Genomic DNA, 15,634 nt, shown 5'->3' with positions numbered 1-15,634 from the left:
GGTGTGCCACCATACCCAACTACTCTCTTTTTTCTTTTTTCTTTTAAGGACTTTAACCTTTTTATTTTTTCTCCCAAGCCTACATATATTTTTAAACATACTGTAAACCATTTAGAGGTTTTCTTCATCTGAATCTATCTTTACTGTATATCTTTCTTTTTCTGACCACATGAGACTTTAATTTGCTAAGCAATATGGCTAGGATTAAAGCTGCAGTTCTGAAGGCTAGAACCAGCCTATTCCTTAGCTTTCTGAGATTCCAGCCTCATGGCAGAGGTACTGGCCAGGGTCATGTTTATTGCGACAATTCTATGGCATTTCAAGGTCCCTGTCACCATTAAAAAGCATGCAGTCAGCTTCTCATCAACACCATTTAAGTGTTTTGTGACAAGACCTCTTAAAAAAGCTGCAGGGTTTTGCAGCTAATGTTGAGTCGGAAAGCCTCTCTTAAATGAGAGTGTTTGCCTCTAGCGAGCAGAATCCACCCGAGAAAGTGCTGCTATCAATAAGCTGTGCTTTATGCTATCTTTTTTTTTTTTTTTTTTTTTTGTCTAGAATTATTTCCCAAGCTCTCTCAGGCTTTATGTGGATGCAATTGTCCAGATGTTGGGCACCATTCTGTTGTCTGAGTTTTCTGTCCTGCCTGGTTCCCGCAGTCATTAAGTCCCAAAGAAATTACACAGAGGTCTATGTTAATTATAAAATGATTTGCCCATTATCTCAGTCTTCTTAGTAACTCCTACAATTTATATTAGCCAATTATACTTGTCTGTGTTAGCCACATGGCTTGGTACCTTATTCGGTGAGGCAGTCACATCTTGCTTCTTTTGTGGCTGGGTCAAGACTGCAGACTGCCCCAAGATAAGAATCTTGAAGAGATTATCCTAGATTATTCAGATAACTCAATGTGGGGGGGGGGGCATTGATTCTGTAAAGATTAAAGAATTCTCTAGAACTACCCTATGGGGTCAGAGTATCCCTACATTCCCATGAGTCCTAATCCCCAGTGTGACTGTATATAGAAAGAAACCAATAAAGAGGATGATCAGACAAGGCTCTGGGGTCATGGGCCTGTTGTTGGAGGGTTGGAGGGCTTAAGAGAAGGCACAGGGAGAGCATTATAAAAAAAAAAAAGACTGGCCCCAACTACTCAGGATGCTGAGGCAGGAGGATTGCTTTAGTTCAGGAATTTGAGACCAGTCTGGGCATCACAGTGAGACCCTCTTTCAAAAATACAACAGTAGGAACAAAAAACCTACTGGTGTAAACTGAGAAATAATTGTTCCTTCTCAAGAATCTGGCAGGTGTAAGAGATCTCAGTAGCCTAGCTCTTTAGGCTGACAGCCCTGCTACCCAGAGTTCCCTGAGGAAGTGAAGCTTCAGCCTGTGGAAACCTGGGTGGCCACAGTCCTTTCTTCAGGGTCTCCTTCCTCCTCCCATCTTAAATTCCTGCTTGAATTTCCTAAAATCCACTTCCTGATACGCAACCTCTGCTGGAATTCTTCCATCCCCAGCCAAGACACAAGGTGGCTGGACGTGTGGCTTGGTAAGACCAGATCAGGCCAGACTTCCCAGACCAGGAGACAATAGGGAGCAGAGGCCAGCCAGCCTGGTCCTTCTAGCAAACCAGGAAACTTGATTTCTCACTCCCTGTGGTAGTGAGGGTCCAGGAGCACTAAATGTCACCCGTTAAACTCTCTAGAGCAGTGGTTCTCAACCTCTGGGTTGTGGGATCCATTTGAGGTCACATAGCAGATGTTTACATTATGACTCATAACAGTAGCAAAATTACAGTTATGGAGTTCCAACGAAAATAATTTTATGACTGGGGGTCAGCACGACATGAGGAACTGTATTAAAGAGTTGCAGCATTAGGAAGGTTGAGAACAACTGTTCTAGAGACTGGCACTAATCTATACTCACGTTGATTAATCGATTAGTTTCTTATTGTCACTGTGACTGATTACCATAAACCTAGTACCTACAAAAATAGCATTCATTCTCACAGAGCCTGAGAAGTCAGAAGTCTGAAACTAGGCCTTCCGATCCAAGATCAAGATGTACAGTCTGAATTCAGGACTGCATTCCTCCTGAGAACTCTGGGAGAGAATGTGTGTTCTTGCTATTTCTGGATTCTAGAAGCTGCCCTCCACCCTGCCTCCTGTGGTGGTTTCCACTGTTGACAGGGTCTAAAATCACCTAGGAGACAAACTTTGAGAAGACAATTTCCCTAACCAATCAAAGGCTGCTTCTCTGGCCTGTGGTTTCTATTCTACTGCCCTACATTCCTCACCGTGCCTTCTTCCTTTGACATGTCTTAAAGGCAATAACTTGGGCTGCGGAGATGACTCTGTCAATAAAGGCGTTTGCCCACCAGCCTGACAGCCTGAGTTTGAGCCCTAGGACCCAAATGGTGGAAGGAGAGAACTGATTCCTGGGTTGTATTCTTACTGCCACACGATGCCAAGGCATGCATGTCCCACACCCTCATAGTAAATCAATCAATAAGTGTAATAAAGGCTATATTTGTGTATGCCAAAGGTTGTTTGGATCAAGAAAAACTTATCAGCTTCAAGATCCCTAATCCTTTCCCTAGTCACATGTTGCTGACCACCTCATAGTCACCACTAAGGCCTGGCTGGCATTCTGCCTGAGCATTCTGGAAAACACTCAAATCACTGAGAGTGCCAATTACAAAAGTCTAGAAAGCAAGATGCTATCAGTAGTCAGTGCTGGATTACAGGCTGGGTAACTCACTAGCAGAGGAGATTGACAGATGTTTCCAGTCCCGAAGATCCAACTCAGACACCCTTAGAGGCTGTTCCCTAGCAAGGAATTCTGGAGATGCGGCTCACTCCCCAGCTGGTGGCAGGCTTGTCTAGCACGCACAAAGCCCCGGCAGGACACAACACCAGTCACGGTGGTGCTAGCACTGGGAAGCCACAGACAGAAGTACCAGAAGTTCAAGGTCATTTTCTGTTACGTGCTGAGTTTCAGTCAAGCTGGGAGGTACAAGACCACAGAGCAAAATCAAAAGGAAAGAAGAAAGGAAGGAAAAGAAAGAAGAGGGATGGGGAGAGAGAGGAAAGGAACAGCAGGGAAGGGAAGGAGAGGGAAGGGAAGGTGTTGAGAGCCTGCTGAGTGAGAAGCACTGTGCTGCGTGATGTGAGGCACAGGAGAGGCCCGAGAAACTTCTAGAAAGAACTTTCCTTCTTCAACAACTTCTTCTTCTTCTTCTTCTTCTTCTTCTTCTTCTTCTTCTTCTTCTTCTTCTTCTTCTTCTTCTTCTTCTTCTTCTTCTGCCTCCTCCTCCTCCTCCTCCTCCTCCCCCCCCCTCCTCCTCCTCCTTCTTTTTTCGAGACAGGGTTTCTCTTAGTAACCTCTCTGGCTGTCCTGGAACTCACTCTGTAGACCAGGCTGGCCTCGACCTCACAGAGATCTCCCTGCCTCTGCCTCCTGGAGTGCTGGGATTAAAGGCACATGCCACCATCATCAGGCAACTATCCCAACTTCTAAAATTAGTGTTTTTGTTTATTTGTTTTATTGCAGGCGACAGGGGGTGGGGATGGGGACCATTCTCTGTCAGTGTTCCGAGTTACACAGGACAATCAAAGAAAGAGGATCACTCCAGGATGAAATATGACCTTGCAGGCAGCAAGGAGGCTCAGCTCAGTTAAACGGACTGAACCCCAAGCAGCTTGCAAAGGTGCATTTATTGATTGTTACATAAAAGTTGCTTTAGGGGTAAAACCAGTTCCTCATACCAAGTCCCTGATCAAATCTCTGTTTCGTGAAGGAAAACATCACATCCCTGCAATCTTTGTCCTTATTGTGCACTATTTGCAGCACCCAATAATGCAAGACATTCCAGGTGTGCCCGGGCTGTTAGGCTGTGCTGCTCCTTCAGGAAACCCGCTCTGTAGAGAAGAGAAAACAATCACTGTTTTCTACAATGGGTTCTTCAAGGTCTAAGTCCCTCCAGCAAACAACTATTGCATTCTATGTTTACTCTAGATACAGTGTAAAACAACTCACTCATTCTGTTGTGTATCCTAGACACAATGCTTCTACTAGATTCCCACTACACTTTAGTATTATCTTCATAACGAACCCTGAGCCCCTTGCTGGGACAGTTAGAATATTGTGTCATATGACTGAAAGTGGCTTCAGAGTGTGTGCTAGCTTTCAAGCATAGTCTACAATTCAGAAGGGACATGATTAGCCTGGAGTGACCCACCTTGGTGGGAGAGCTGAGCCTAAAACCCTTGCCCCTGGCTCCTACCATCTGCTTTCTTTACACTTTACACTGTTAATAGAAATATTTACTTAGGTGGGTTAATTAGGGGCTGAGTTCTAAGGTTACTTACCAGTCACTTGTAAATTGAATTCTACCAGCTGCCTCTCACCCTCTCCCTTGCAGCTGGTGACCTTTGCTCCCTGAGCCCCCAGATGCTCTACTGACCACTGAATCGAAGCCCTATGGGAAAATCCTTGATAATGCTTATTCCTGGTCTGTCTCCAGACCTACTGACTCAGAACCCATCGCTGGGGCTTGAGCTAAGGAAACTGCATTAAGAACAAGCCCTCTATGTATTTCAGCTCACACCAAAGTTGGAGAGTCAGCTACTAAAGCAGAGAGTCTGCAACGGCCTGGTACTGCCCACATCTGCTGCCTCTAGCTTCCTGCCTCACGGCCAGCAGCCAAGGCCACTCCCTGCCGAGAAAACTCTTGATGACAGATGCTCTGCACTTTCAGGCCTCCAGGCTCTCACCTGGTTTGTCTTTCTTGGACTGGTTTCGTTGTTGGATTTCTGTAACCCTTCTAGCTCCCTCTGAAATGCCCCTTCTCTCTGTCACTCTTTAAGTCTGCCTCCAGACAGACTCACCTGCCAGCTCCTCTGCACAGCTCATTGCTAATAGTCTCCATTACACTGCTAAGCATATTAAGGACGTCCTAACTCTGGACATTTGTCCCGGCCTGCTAGGAGTGCACATTGCTCAGTTCATGCTAGAAAAGCGTGCCCTTCCTTCCCCTGGAGTCAGTCCATGGCTTGGCAAATAGAACCTTAGCAAGATTGCAACCACTTAAGCAAGGTATACAGCCTGCTCAGCCATGCTCAGAGCCTCTCCTTCTGCAGACTAGGAGCCTCCTGCTGGCCTGCTGGCCTTGCGAATGAATGGTAGGCAGAGTGGCTCCCCCCAGGAGCAGCATATCAAATGCTGTTATAAAGAAGGTCCTTGGAGCAGTAGAGACAACATGAAGGTTTATTCACTCTCCGTGGACTTTAGCTTTTCAGTATCTACACGTTGAAATTTACAATCGTAATGGATTAAATAAATATGGGCTACTTCATACTTTGGTGTGTGCGTGTGTGTGTGTGTGTGTGTGTGTGTGAGAGAGAGAGAGAGAGAGAGAGAGAGAGAGAGAGAGAGAGAGAGAGAGAGAGGTATGTATGTGCCACCATACCATACCATACCTGGCTCTTCCGCTTTGAGACAGGATCTCTACTGAACCTGGAGCTCACAGTTTGGGCTAAGCTGACCATTGAACTCCCCAGATGCATCTGTTTTCACCTCCCCAGCACTGGAGCTGCAGGTGCATCCTGCCATGCCCAGCTTTTTATGTGAGTGATGGGGATCTGAACTCAGGTCCTCAAGCTTGTCTGGCAAACACTTTGTGGACTGAGCCATAGCCCCAGCTCCACTCTTTGTTTTTGACCCCAAACAGAACTCATTTCCATTCTTGCAGGAAGTAAATATATCTGTGCCTATAAGAGAAATGGCCTCACTGAAAGACCATCCATTACCATGCTCACGCATCAGCGAAATCACGACATCCTTCAGGCCTCAGCAGAGACACAGCAGCTGCAGAGATATTGCAGAATCTCTTGTTCTACAGGGAGAGGACCTAGAGCTTCAAGAGGTCAGCTCAGTTTAAAGAGTTTCAAGGCTCCCATGGTGGCAGAGGGGCTGCATTCACGGTACTTGATTGAATTCTTTTGAAAGGTCATTATGACACCTCAAGAAGAGACTATGTACTAACTTTCTGCCTGTTTCCACCCAAGAGCAGAATAGGCTGGCTCCTCAGGTGACGGTGCTGAATTCTTAGTCAGCTACACAGTGACGAAACAATTAACGGAGAGGTTGACAGAGAGAAATTTGCGGAGGAAAACAACCTGTTTGAGCTTGTTTAACTGGAGGACTGGTTCCTGTGTGGCAGCAAAGGAACCAAAGAATGTCAGTGCTTGGCAAACTTTTTTCTTTTCTTTTGTCTTGCTTTTTATTTTGTTTTGTCTTGAGACAGAATCTTGCTATGTAGCTGTGCTGGTACCTTTTTTCCCTACTAGCACAAGCCTGGACATGTGGGAAGAGGGAACTTCAGTTGAAGGATTATCTCCAAGTCTGTGGGAGGCATTTTCTTGATTGATGGTTTATGTGGGAGGACTCAGCCCACTGTTGATGGTGCCACCCCTGGGCAGCTAGTCCTGGATGGTACAAAAAAGCAAGTCATAGGGAAAAAGCCTATTTTTCGTATTTCTCTATGGTCTGTACTTTAGTTCCTGCCTCCAGGTCCCTGCCTTGAGTTCCTGCCTTGCCTTCCCTCAATGATGGACTTTGACCTGTAACCCAAATAAACCCTTCCCTCCCCAAGTTGCTATCAGCCAATGTTTTTATCATACAGCAACAGAAACTAGGACAGTAACCCAGCCTGGCCTTGAATTTGGAATATTCCTGCCTTAGCCTCCCAAATGCTAGGATTATACAATATGCCACTTAGCATCTCGTTGTTGCTGTTGTTTATTTAAATCTTTTATTTATTTATTTTTTTTACTGTTTATACATGTGTGCTGATTGTGGGTTTATGCATGTAAGTGTAATTTCCATGGAGACCAGAAGGAGTGCCAGATCCCTAGAAGTGGAGTTACAGGAGGTTGTCCGATGTCTGGTATGGGTACTGGGAGCTGAACTTGGAGTCACTTTGAGAGCAGTTATACAGTGTTGTGGGAGAATGCTCTTGTACACTGTAAAGATTTATCACTCATATTGATTCAATAAAACGCTGATTGGCCAATAGCCAGGCAGGAAATATAGGTAGGGCTATAAGCCTAAGAGAATCCTGGGAAGAGGAAGGACTGAGATGGAGTCACCAGCCAGATGTGCAAAAGAAACAAGATGAGAATGCCTTTTTGATAAAAGTACCAAGCCATGTGACTAAGCATAGATAAGGATTATGGGTTAATTTAAGTTGTAAGAGCTAGTTAACAATAATCCTGAGCTAATAGGCCAAACAGTTTATAATTTATATAAGCCTCTGTATGTTTCTTTGGGAATGAATGGCTGTGGGACAAGGTGAGACAGATACTTCCATCTACAAACAGCACTCAACCTGGGGCACAAATTCACACAAAAAAGAGCCATTTACCTGAGCTTTTTAGTTACCAGCATAGGCCAGAGCTGGACTCTAACCTAGTCACTGGGTTCAGGAGAAAAACTAGCACTCGCAGCTCCCATCCATCCCAGCTTAACTTCCATGTAAAGATGGAAAATACACAGAGAATCTAGATGCTGTATGTAATTGTGTTTTCTTTGAATTGTTTGACTGTTGAAGAATGAGCAACAGCTGCTAAAAGTCATTTGAGTATAAATGCTGCTGGAGCTCCAGATCAAGCTGTGAGCCGACCGTGTCTCCACCTCGCCAGGAAACTGCTGAAGTTCCTGTGGGATCAAGTAGAATTTTATAAGAACATAATGGATGGAGAAGAGAAAACCTATGGTGGCTGTGAAGGCCCTGATGCCATGTACGTCAAATTAATATCTTCTGATGGCCATGAATTTATTGTAAAAAGAGAACATGCATTAACATCAGGAACAATAAAGGACATGTTGACTGGACCAGGTCAATTTGCCAAAAATGAAACCAATGAGGTCAATTTTAGAGAGATCCCTTCTCACGTGCTCTCAAAAGTGTGCATGTACTTTGCCTACAAGGTTCGCTACACTAACAGCTCCACCGAGATTCCTGAATTCCCAATTGCACCCGAAATAGCAATGGAACTGCTCATGGCTGTGAACTTCCTAGATTGTTAAATAAAATAAATTATAAATATAAATAAATAAATAAATAAATAAATGCTGGATTAATCCAACCTGTATATTTTGAAAATGCCTTGACTTCAAAATTTAAGTCAAAAGATATGTAACCTTGGAGAAGAAGTTTTGTTTTTGTTTCTATAGGATGTGAGAGGCTGTGAATTCATTCTGGGTTAAGAAAAGTAAGATTTGATTAAGGAAGATTCCCTGAAAAATCTCCAATATGAATGGATGGCCCAGATGATTCAATATTTTTAGAGCACCTCTGTTGCAGTTTCCCCTGAGTTCTACATCCAGAACAGATTCAAGACTGCTGACTGAGATAATCCAGTCACACAGAATACTCCAATCAGGACTTGACCATAATCCTAAATTTTCTTTGGGTCCCCATAAGATTATCAGCATCCCCAATCAGTAGGAAATAACTAGAAAATTATAACCACATTCCCAAAAAATGGATTATGGATATCTGTCTTTGTTTAGTGTGTTGGTTACAAGTTGTTATGGATAGGGCTGGAGAGATGACTCAGTTGTTAAGAACATTGCCTGTTTTTCCAAAGGTCCTGAGTTCAATTTCCAGCAACCACATGGTGGCTCACAACCATCTGTAATGAGATCTAGTGCCCTCTATGGCCTGCAGGCATACATGTAGACAGAATATTGTATACAGAAAAATAAATAAATATTTTTAAAAGTTTTTAAAAAACAAATTGTTATGGATAATGGTCAGAAAAAAGTTAAGCAAAGGAAATTAGACTCAATGTTCTTGTTTTGAAAAGAAAAAAAGGGGATATAGATATATAGAATAAAAAGGTTGATTATTGAATCAACTCTGAAAAGAAAAAAGGGAGAATATAGATATAATCTTGTTTTGAAAACAATAAAGGGAGGATATAGATATGATAAGATAAAAAAGGTAGGTTATTGGATCTACTATTAAAAATCAACTACTAGTTTTAAATGTTTTATACTGGATTGGTCTTTTGTATATTGTATTCAAATTTTGAATAATGATACAACTTTGAGATTAATTTTGTTAGAACATACTGTACATATATTTCTACTCTTGTTCAAGGTATTGTACCTATATAACTCATTTAACAATATAATACAAATTTCTAGTCTTTGAAAGTTATTATTACCAACTGTTTAGGATAATAAGGAAATGCAGGTTAGTAATTAGTCATCTATTATAATGGAACTTGTAGTCACATTAGGTATGTTTTCAAGGTGAAACAAAGATATATTTTAGATAGACAGGTCATCTTCAAACACTTCAGAGATCTATGGTATATAATATATATTATACATTTATATTAACACATTTTAACAACATAGGCTCATTTTTATGACAATGAGACATGTCTGGCAGCACCAATCTATTTTATAGAAGATGATTGGTATTGAAGAAACTCTGCATGGAATTTTTTGTGTGGCAAAAGTAAGCTGCTGAGCTAGAAAATGCCCTTTCCTTGACTACTGGCAGTATGCTGTCCTAATTGGACAAGCAGGACACAAAAGAAAGTAACTAACAAACATTGCCAAGACAGGGAGGAACAGCCCTTCAGAATATCCTGCTTCACAGAAAGATCTGTTGGATATGCTGCACCTGTAGACTGAAGATGGATGCCCCAACATTGCAGAGGAACTTTGGGTGACTGTCCAGGAGGCCAGCTGTTTCTGTCATTATTCACATTTTTTGTAAGTTGCTTGCTTGCACTTCCTGCTTACTCAGTTAATATTTCCTTCTTGGGTTTCTGAAGCAGTTGAAGATGAGATAACTATAGTTATAGTTTACCAGACACAAAAAGCAAATTATGATAGAAAGCAAATACATTAGGTACAAGACTTTGGACTCACCAAGATAGGATAGATATGGAGTATTTTTTCTAAATTTATCAAGTGCAAATGATCTAGACATTATTGAAGTATTTATTGCCTGTATATATTGAATATAGCCAATTATGCCTACTGTATATGTTCTTCTTATACTAGTTATAGCCTTTCCTTTTTTTATTTTAGACAAAAAGGGGAAATACACTGATTTTTTTTCTGTCTTTCTTTCTTTGTCTTTCTTTTTCTTTCTTACTTTCTTTCTTTTTTTTAGATGCAGGATTTCTTTGTGTAGCCTTAGCTGTCCTGGAACTAGTTCTGTAGACCAGGCTTGCCTCAAATTTACAGAGATTCACTTACCTCTATCTCCTGAGTGCTGGATTTTAAAATGTGCACCACTACTGCCCCACACAATTATACAGTCGTAATTGCTGATCCATTTCTTCAACTCATTGGTTTTTATTTATTTATTTATTTTGATTTTGATTGAGCTTTACATTTTTCTCTGCTCCCCTCCCTGCCTCTCCCCTCTCCCTTCAACCCTCCCCCAAGGTCCCCATGCTCCCAATTTACTCAGGAGATTTTGTCTTTTTCTACTTCCCATGTAGATTAGATCTTTGCCTGTCTCTCTTAATGTCCTCATTGTTGTCTAAGTTCTCTGGGATTGTGGTTTGTAGACTGGTTTTCTTTGCTTTATGTTTTAAAACCACCTATGAGTGAGTACCTATGATAATTGTCTTTCTGGGTCTGGGTTACCTCACTCAAAATAATGTTTTCTAGATTCATCCATTTTCCTGCAAAATTCAAGCTGTCGTTATGTTTTTCTGCTGTGTAGTCCTCCACTGTGTAAATGCACCACATTTTCCTTATCCATTCTTCGGTTGAGGGACATTTAGGTTGTTTCCAGGTTCTGGCTATGACAAACAAAGCTGCTATGAACATAGTTGAGCACATGTCCTTGTGGTATGATTGAGCATCCTTTGGATATATACCCAAAAGTGGTATTACTGGGTCTTGAGGAAGGTTGTTTCCTAATTTTCTGAGAAATTACCATACTGACATCCAAAGGGGTTGTACCAGCTTGCATTCCCACCAGCAATGCAGAAGTGTTCCCTTTTCCCCACAACCTACCTCTCCAGCATAAGTTGTCATCAGTGGTTTTGATCTTGGTCATTCTTACAGGTGTTAGATGGAATCTCAGAGTTGTTTTGATTTGCATTTCTCTGATGACTAAGGATGTTGAACATTTCCTTAAGTGTCCTTCAGCCATTTTAGATTCCTCTGTTGAGAGTTCTCTGTTTAGGTCTGTACTCTATTTTTTTTTATTGGATTATGTGTTCTTTTGGTGACCAATTTCTTGAGTTTTTTATATATTTTGGAGATCAGACTTCTGTCTGATGTGGAGTTAGTGAAGATCTTTTCCCATTCTGTAGGCTGTTGTTTTGTCTTGTTGACCATGTCCTTTGCTTTACAGAAGCTTTTCAGTTTCAGGAGGTCCCACTTATTAATTATTTCTCTCAGTGTCTGTGCTACTGGGGTTGTATTTAGGAAGTAGTCTCCTGTGCCAATGCATTCAAGTGTATTTCCCACTTTCTTTTCTATAAGGTTCAGTGTGGCTGGCTTTATGTTGAGGTCTATGATCCATTTGGACGTGAGTTTTGTGCATGATGATAGATATGTGTCTATTTTCATTCTTCTACATGTTGATATCCAGTTATGCCAGCACCACTTGTTAAATATGCTTTCTTTTCTCCATTTGATATTGTTTTTTGCTTTTTTGTTAAAAATCAGGTGTTCAAAGATGTATGGATTGATATCCAGGTCTTCTATTTGGTTCCATTGGTCTTTCTGTCTGTTCTTATGCCAATACCAGGCTGTTTTCAGTAGAGTTTGAAGTCAGGGATTGTGATATCTCCAGAAGTTCTTTTTTTTGTACAGAATTGTTTTGGCTATCCTGAGTTTTTTGCTTTTCCATATGATGTTGAGTACTGTTCTTTCGAGGTCTTTGAAGAATTTTGCTGGGATTTTGCTGGGCATGCGTTGAATCTGTATTTATTTATTTATTTTGGTTTTTCGAGACAGGGTTTCTCTGTAGCTTTGGAGCCTGTCCTGGAACTTGCTCTTGTAGACCAGACTGGCCTCGAACTCACAGAGATCTGCCTGCCTCTGCCTCCCAAGTGCTGGGATTAAAGGTGTGAGTTACCACTGCCCAGTTCAGTTCATTGTTTTTATTTTCAGTAAAATAAAAAGAAAAATATTAGAGGGAAATTAACAGTTCTGATCATTATACTGCTTAGTCTAGTCACTAGTTTCATTTTTGTTTTTGTTTTCCTGTTGAAGCACATTTAACCTTCATAGAAACTCTGTAATGTAGTTATAATTAAGTTACAAATGAACAAAGTGAGGAACAAGCACTTATCATCGAGATTCAGACCGTCCAAACAAAGCAGTCCTGTGCTTTATATGGGAGAGGTGTGGAGGCAAGGCTGTGCCTTCAGTGGATTGACATCTGAATCAGAACAGCCAGCACAAACAAAGACACATAAGATCAAACAGTGGGGCTGATACCAACAGGGCCGTCTATGGGAGGAGATGGGACCTGAGCTAAAACTTGTGTAATAGTCTTAAAATATGTGAAGATACACACGATGAGGCTGATAAGGGTTTGTCTTTGTAATTGCATTTTTAAAACTTTATTTACAAATAATTGTATTTCCACATGCCCTGGTAATTAATATAACTTATTACTTATAACTTTTATAAAGAACAAATTCATGCATTTTTTAAAACATTTTATAAAACTACAGTAAAATACCATGGTTAAGATAGTAACATAAAAATAACCTATCAAAGTTCCGGGACAGGCACCAAAGCTACAGAGAAACCTTGTCTCAAAAAACAAAACAAAAAAAAAAAAAAAAAAAAAAAACCTATCAATGTAATTCAGGTTGCCTTGGTTTTTTTCCTATTCTTTGTGTATGTGTGTTTCCATGAAAATTAATGACATAAAAAGCATGTACCTACTCCATAGCCAAGCTGAACAGGCCTATCACCACCAGAATAACTCAGATCAATCTTTTAAACTATACTTTGCACCCTTCTGTTGTAGGATATTTTGGTCACACTCTGACACTCCCAAGACTGACTGTAAAGTTTACTGTAAATCAAAGAGTGGAGCTAGCTATTAGCTGACCAAAATTAGCCAGAGAGGTTTTGGAAGATCAAGGAAATATAGAAAGACACAGGAAGTAATAGGAAGGAATCTAGAAAGATTCTTAGCCCTTTCGGGTCGAGGAAGGGGAGAGCAAGAAGGTCACTGGTCGCTTCTCCACTGTTTCTCTGATCAATCAGGTTCTTACCCCATATCTGACTCCTGAGTTTTTATTGATAAATAATAATTATACAAATGCTTCACCTGGTGCCCAATGTGGGGCAAGGGATCATGAGGCAGCTGTTCATCTCTGGCTTTGCAGCTGTTGGAGTCACTACCATGGCTGGCTTTCCCTCCCTTCCCCCAGGTCCTCTGTGAGAGTCTGGGATTTTCTCATTGCAGTCTCTCAGTCGTAGCCTTCAACTCCTGCTTATCCACAGTTCCAAGTGCCACAGGTGGCTGGGCCCCAAATGCTGCCAGAATTAGCCACCTACCCCAGCTGGCTCTGTCCTTCAGGCAGCTCTGTGCCCTTGCTTCCTGCCACATGGGCTTCTTCTGCATGTCCCCATGTGTCTAAGTTGCAGACTGCTTGCTCCCTCTCCCCATAGGTTGCAGGCTTCCCCTAGACCCCTTCCGCAGGCCATTGCCATGCCAGGTTGGCTGCCTCAACACTGCTTCCGCTGCTGCCGCCTCTGCCACACACTCTCAGATCCCAGCCACATGTGAGCTGTGGCAGCTACTCCCCGCCAGGCCGTGCACTGCCCATAGTCTCTGTCCAGCCATGCAGCACAGTTACATCCAGTCTCACACTTCACTGTTATCATCAGCAGAGCTGGTGAGATGACTGGGAATTCTTAAAAGGAGAATTGGTTTTTTAAAAAGAGTTTTTACCCATGTTAAAAACGAGGAACAATATTAGGATGCAGGGAGTTAGGTCTCTGTATGGTTCCACAATGGATGGCTTGATGATGGAAAAATTAAATGAAGGGATAATAGACTTAGCTGGGATTGACATAATGTCCATTATAATCACTATTGGTTTGGTAATTCATGTGTTATCCTTTAAAAGTGGTTTGACATCTGTGCCAAATATAAAAAATTGACTGAGAAGATATAAGCCTTAGAAATACCTAATAATGAAACTAAGAAAACTACACAGAGACAGAGGAGTTTAGAGCAGAACCTACCTTACTATTGCATTATGAAGCTGAAGAGGAGTGGCCCAACCTTAATTTATTCAGTTACCATTCAACAATGACCACTAGATGATATACACCCCCAAGGTTATACAGGAGTTTACTGGGACCCTGTAGAAATGTTAGACTTGAAGAAATTTGAGAAAGCAGTGGTTCATATGACATGCATTCACCTTTTGTGAAGCAGATGTTAAATTCATGGGCAATTCAGAACAGCTTTATTCCACAAGACTGGAAAGATTTAGTTATAGCAATATTAGAAGCTGGTCCTCAGTTACAATGGAAAACATGGTAGAGGGAGGAAGGTAAGGTCATAGAACAATGAGGTGGGCATAGAGGTATGTAAATTTCCCAGAACTAGCTTCTTGGTGAAGGTCAGTATACTGACTTACAAAGCCAGCTTAGATTTGATGGTCACACCTTGTCCCTATGCTGTATAACAGCTTTGAATGCTTGGGACAGGGTTGAAAAACCAGGAAGGAGGACTAAATCATTAATAAAATTATACAAGGCTCAAAAGAAGTCTTCACTGTTTTTTTTTTGTTTTTTTTTTTTTGTTTTGTTTTGTTTTTTTTACAAAGATTGACTTCAACTGTAAATAGAATGATATCAGATCCCAAAATTAGTTCCAGAGAATCTGGCCCCCTTTCTTCTAATTAGGCACACACATGATACACATAAATACATACAGATAAAGTACTCATACATATGAGGTAAAATAAAATTAATATTTAAAGTATAAAAGAAGTGGTCAGTGGTAGCTCACACCTTAATCCCAGCACTTGGGAGGCAGAGGCAGGCAGATCTCTGCGAGTTTAAGGCCAACCTGATCTACAGAGTGAGTTCCAGGACAGACTCCAAAGCTACATAGAAACCCTGTCTCAATAAAGAAAAAAATATTTAAAATATAAAAGAAATAGGCAGAGGACCCAGCTGTGATGGTGCACACCTGTAGTCTCAGCACTTGTGATGCCAAGGCAAGAGGATCAGGAGTTTGAGGACAAACCAGGGTACTTAGCAAATTCCAGGCCAGCCTGAGCTGTATAACATAACCCTATCTCAATAAACAAACAGACAAACAAATAAAGCTACAAACAAACAAAACAAAACAAAGCCAAGGGGGCTGGAGAGATGACTCAGTGACAAAAAATACTTGCTGTTCTTTTCAAAGGATCCAAGTTTCATTCCCACATCAAGAAGAGCACAATTACCTGTAATTCCAGTTTTAGGGAATTTGAGGCCCCCTTCTGGTTTCCATGGCACTGCATGAATACACCTATATACACTTAGGTACAGACATGCACATAAGATAAAATAGTTTTTAACAAAATAAGAGAAGATTTTAGTGGATATTACTCCAAAA

The 15,634-nt window shown here is 41.4% G+C and overlaps 1 protein-coding gene across 1 annotated transcript; it reads left to right on the top strand.

Moving 5' to 3' along the window:
* Positions 1-7,706: 7,706 nt before the first annotated feature.
* LOC130873753 (elongin-C-like) lies at positions 7,707-8,088 on the top strand. The gene has a single exon (XM_057768694.1). The coding sequence runs from the start codon at positions 7,750-7,752 to the stop codon at positions 8,086-8,088; it is 339 nt and encodes a 112-aa protein (XP_057624677.1). The 5' UTR covers positions 7,707-7,749.
* The last annotated feature ends 7,546 nt before the right edge of the window (positions 8,089-15,634 follow it).

Source organism: Chionomys nivalis, chromosome 4, assembly GCF_950005125.1.
Source record: "Chionomys nivalis chromosome 4, mChiNiv1.1, whole genome shotgun sequence".
Classification (NCBI taxonomy): Eukaryota; Metazoa; Chordata; class Mammalia; order Rodentia; family Cricetidae; genus Chionomys; species Chionomys nivalis.
This window is presented reverse-complemented; position numbering and strand designations above follow the sequence as displayed.

What these genes read in the sequence shown, in the direction of transcription:
- LOC130873753 (XM_057768694.1), top strand. Translation starts at nt 7,750, where the DNA reads ATGGATGGAGAAGAGAAAACCTATGGTGGCTGTGAAGGCCCTGATGCC.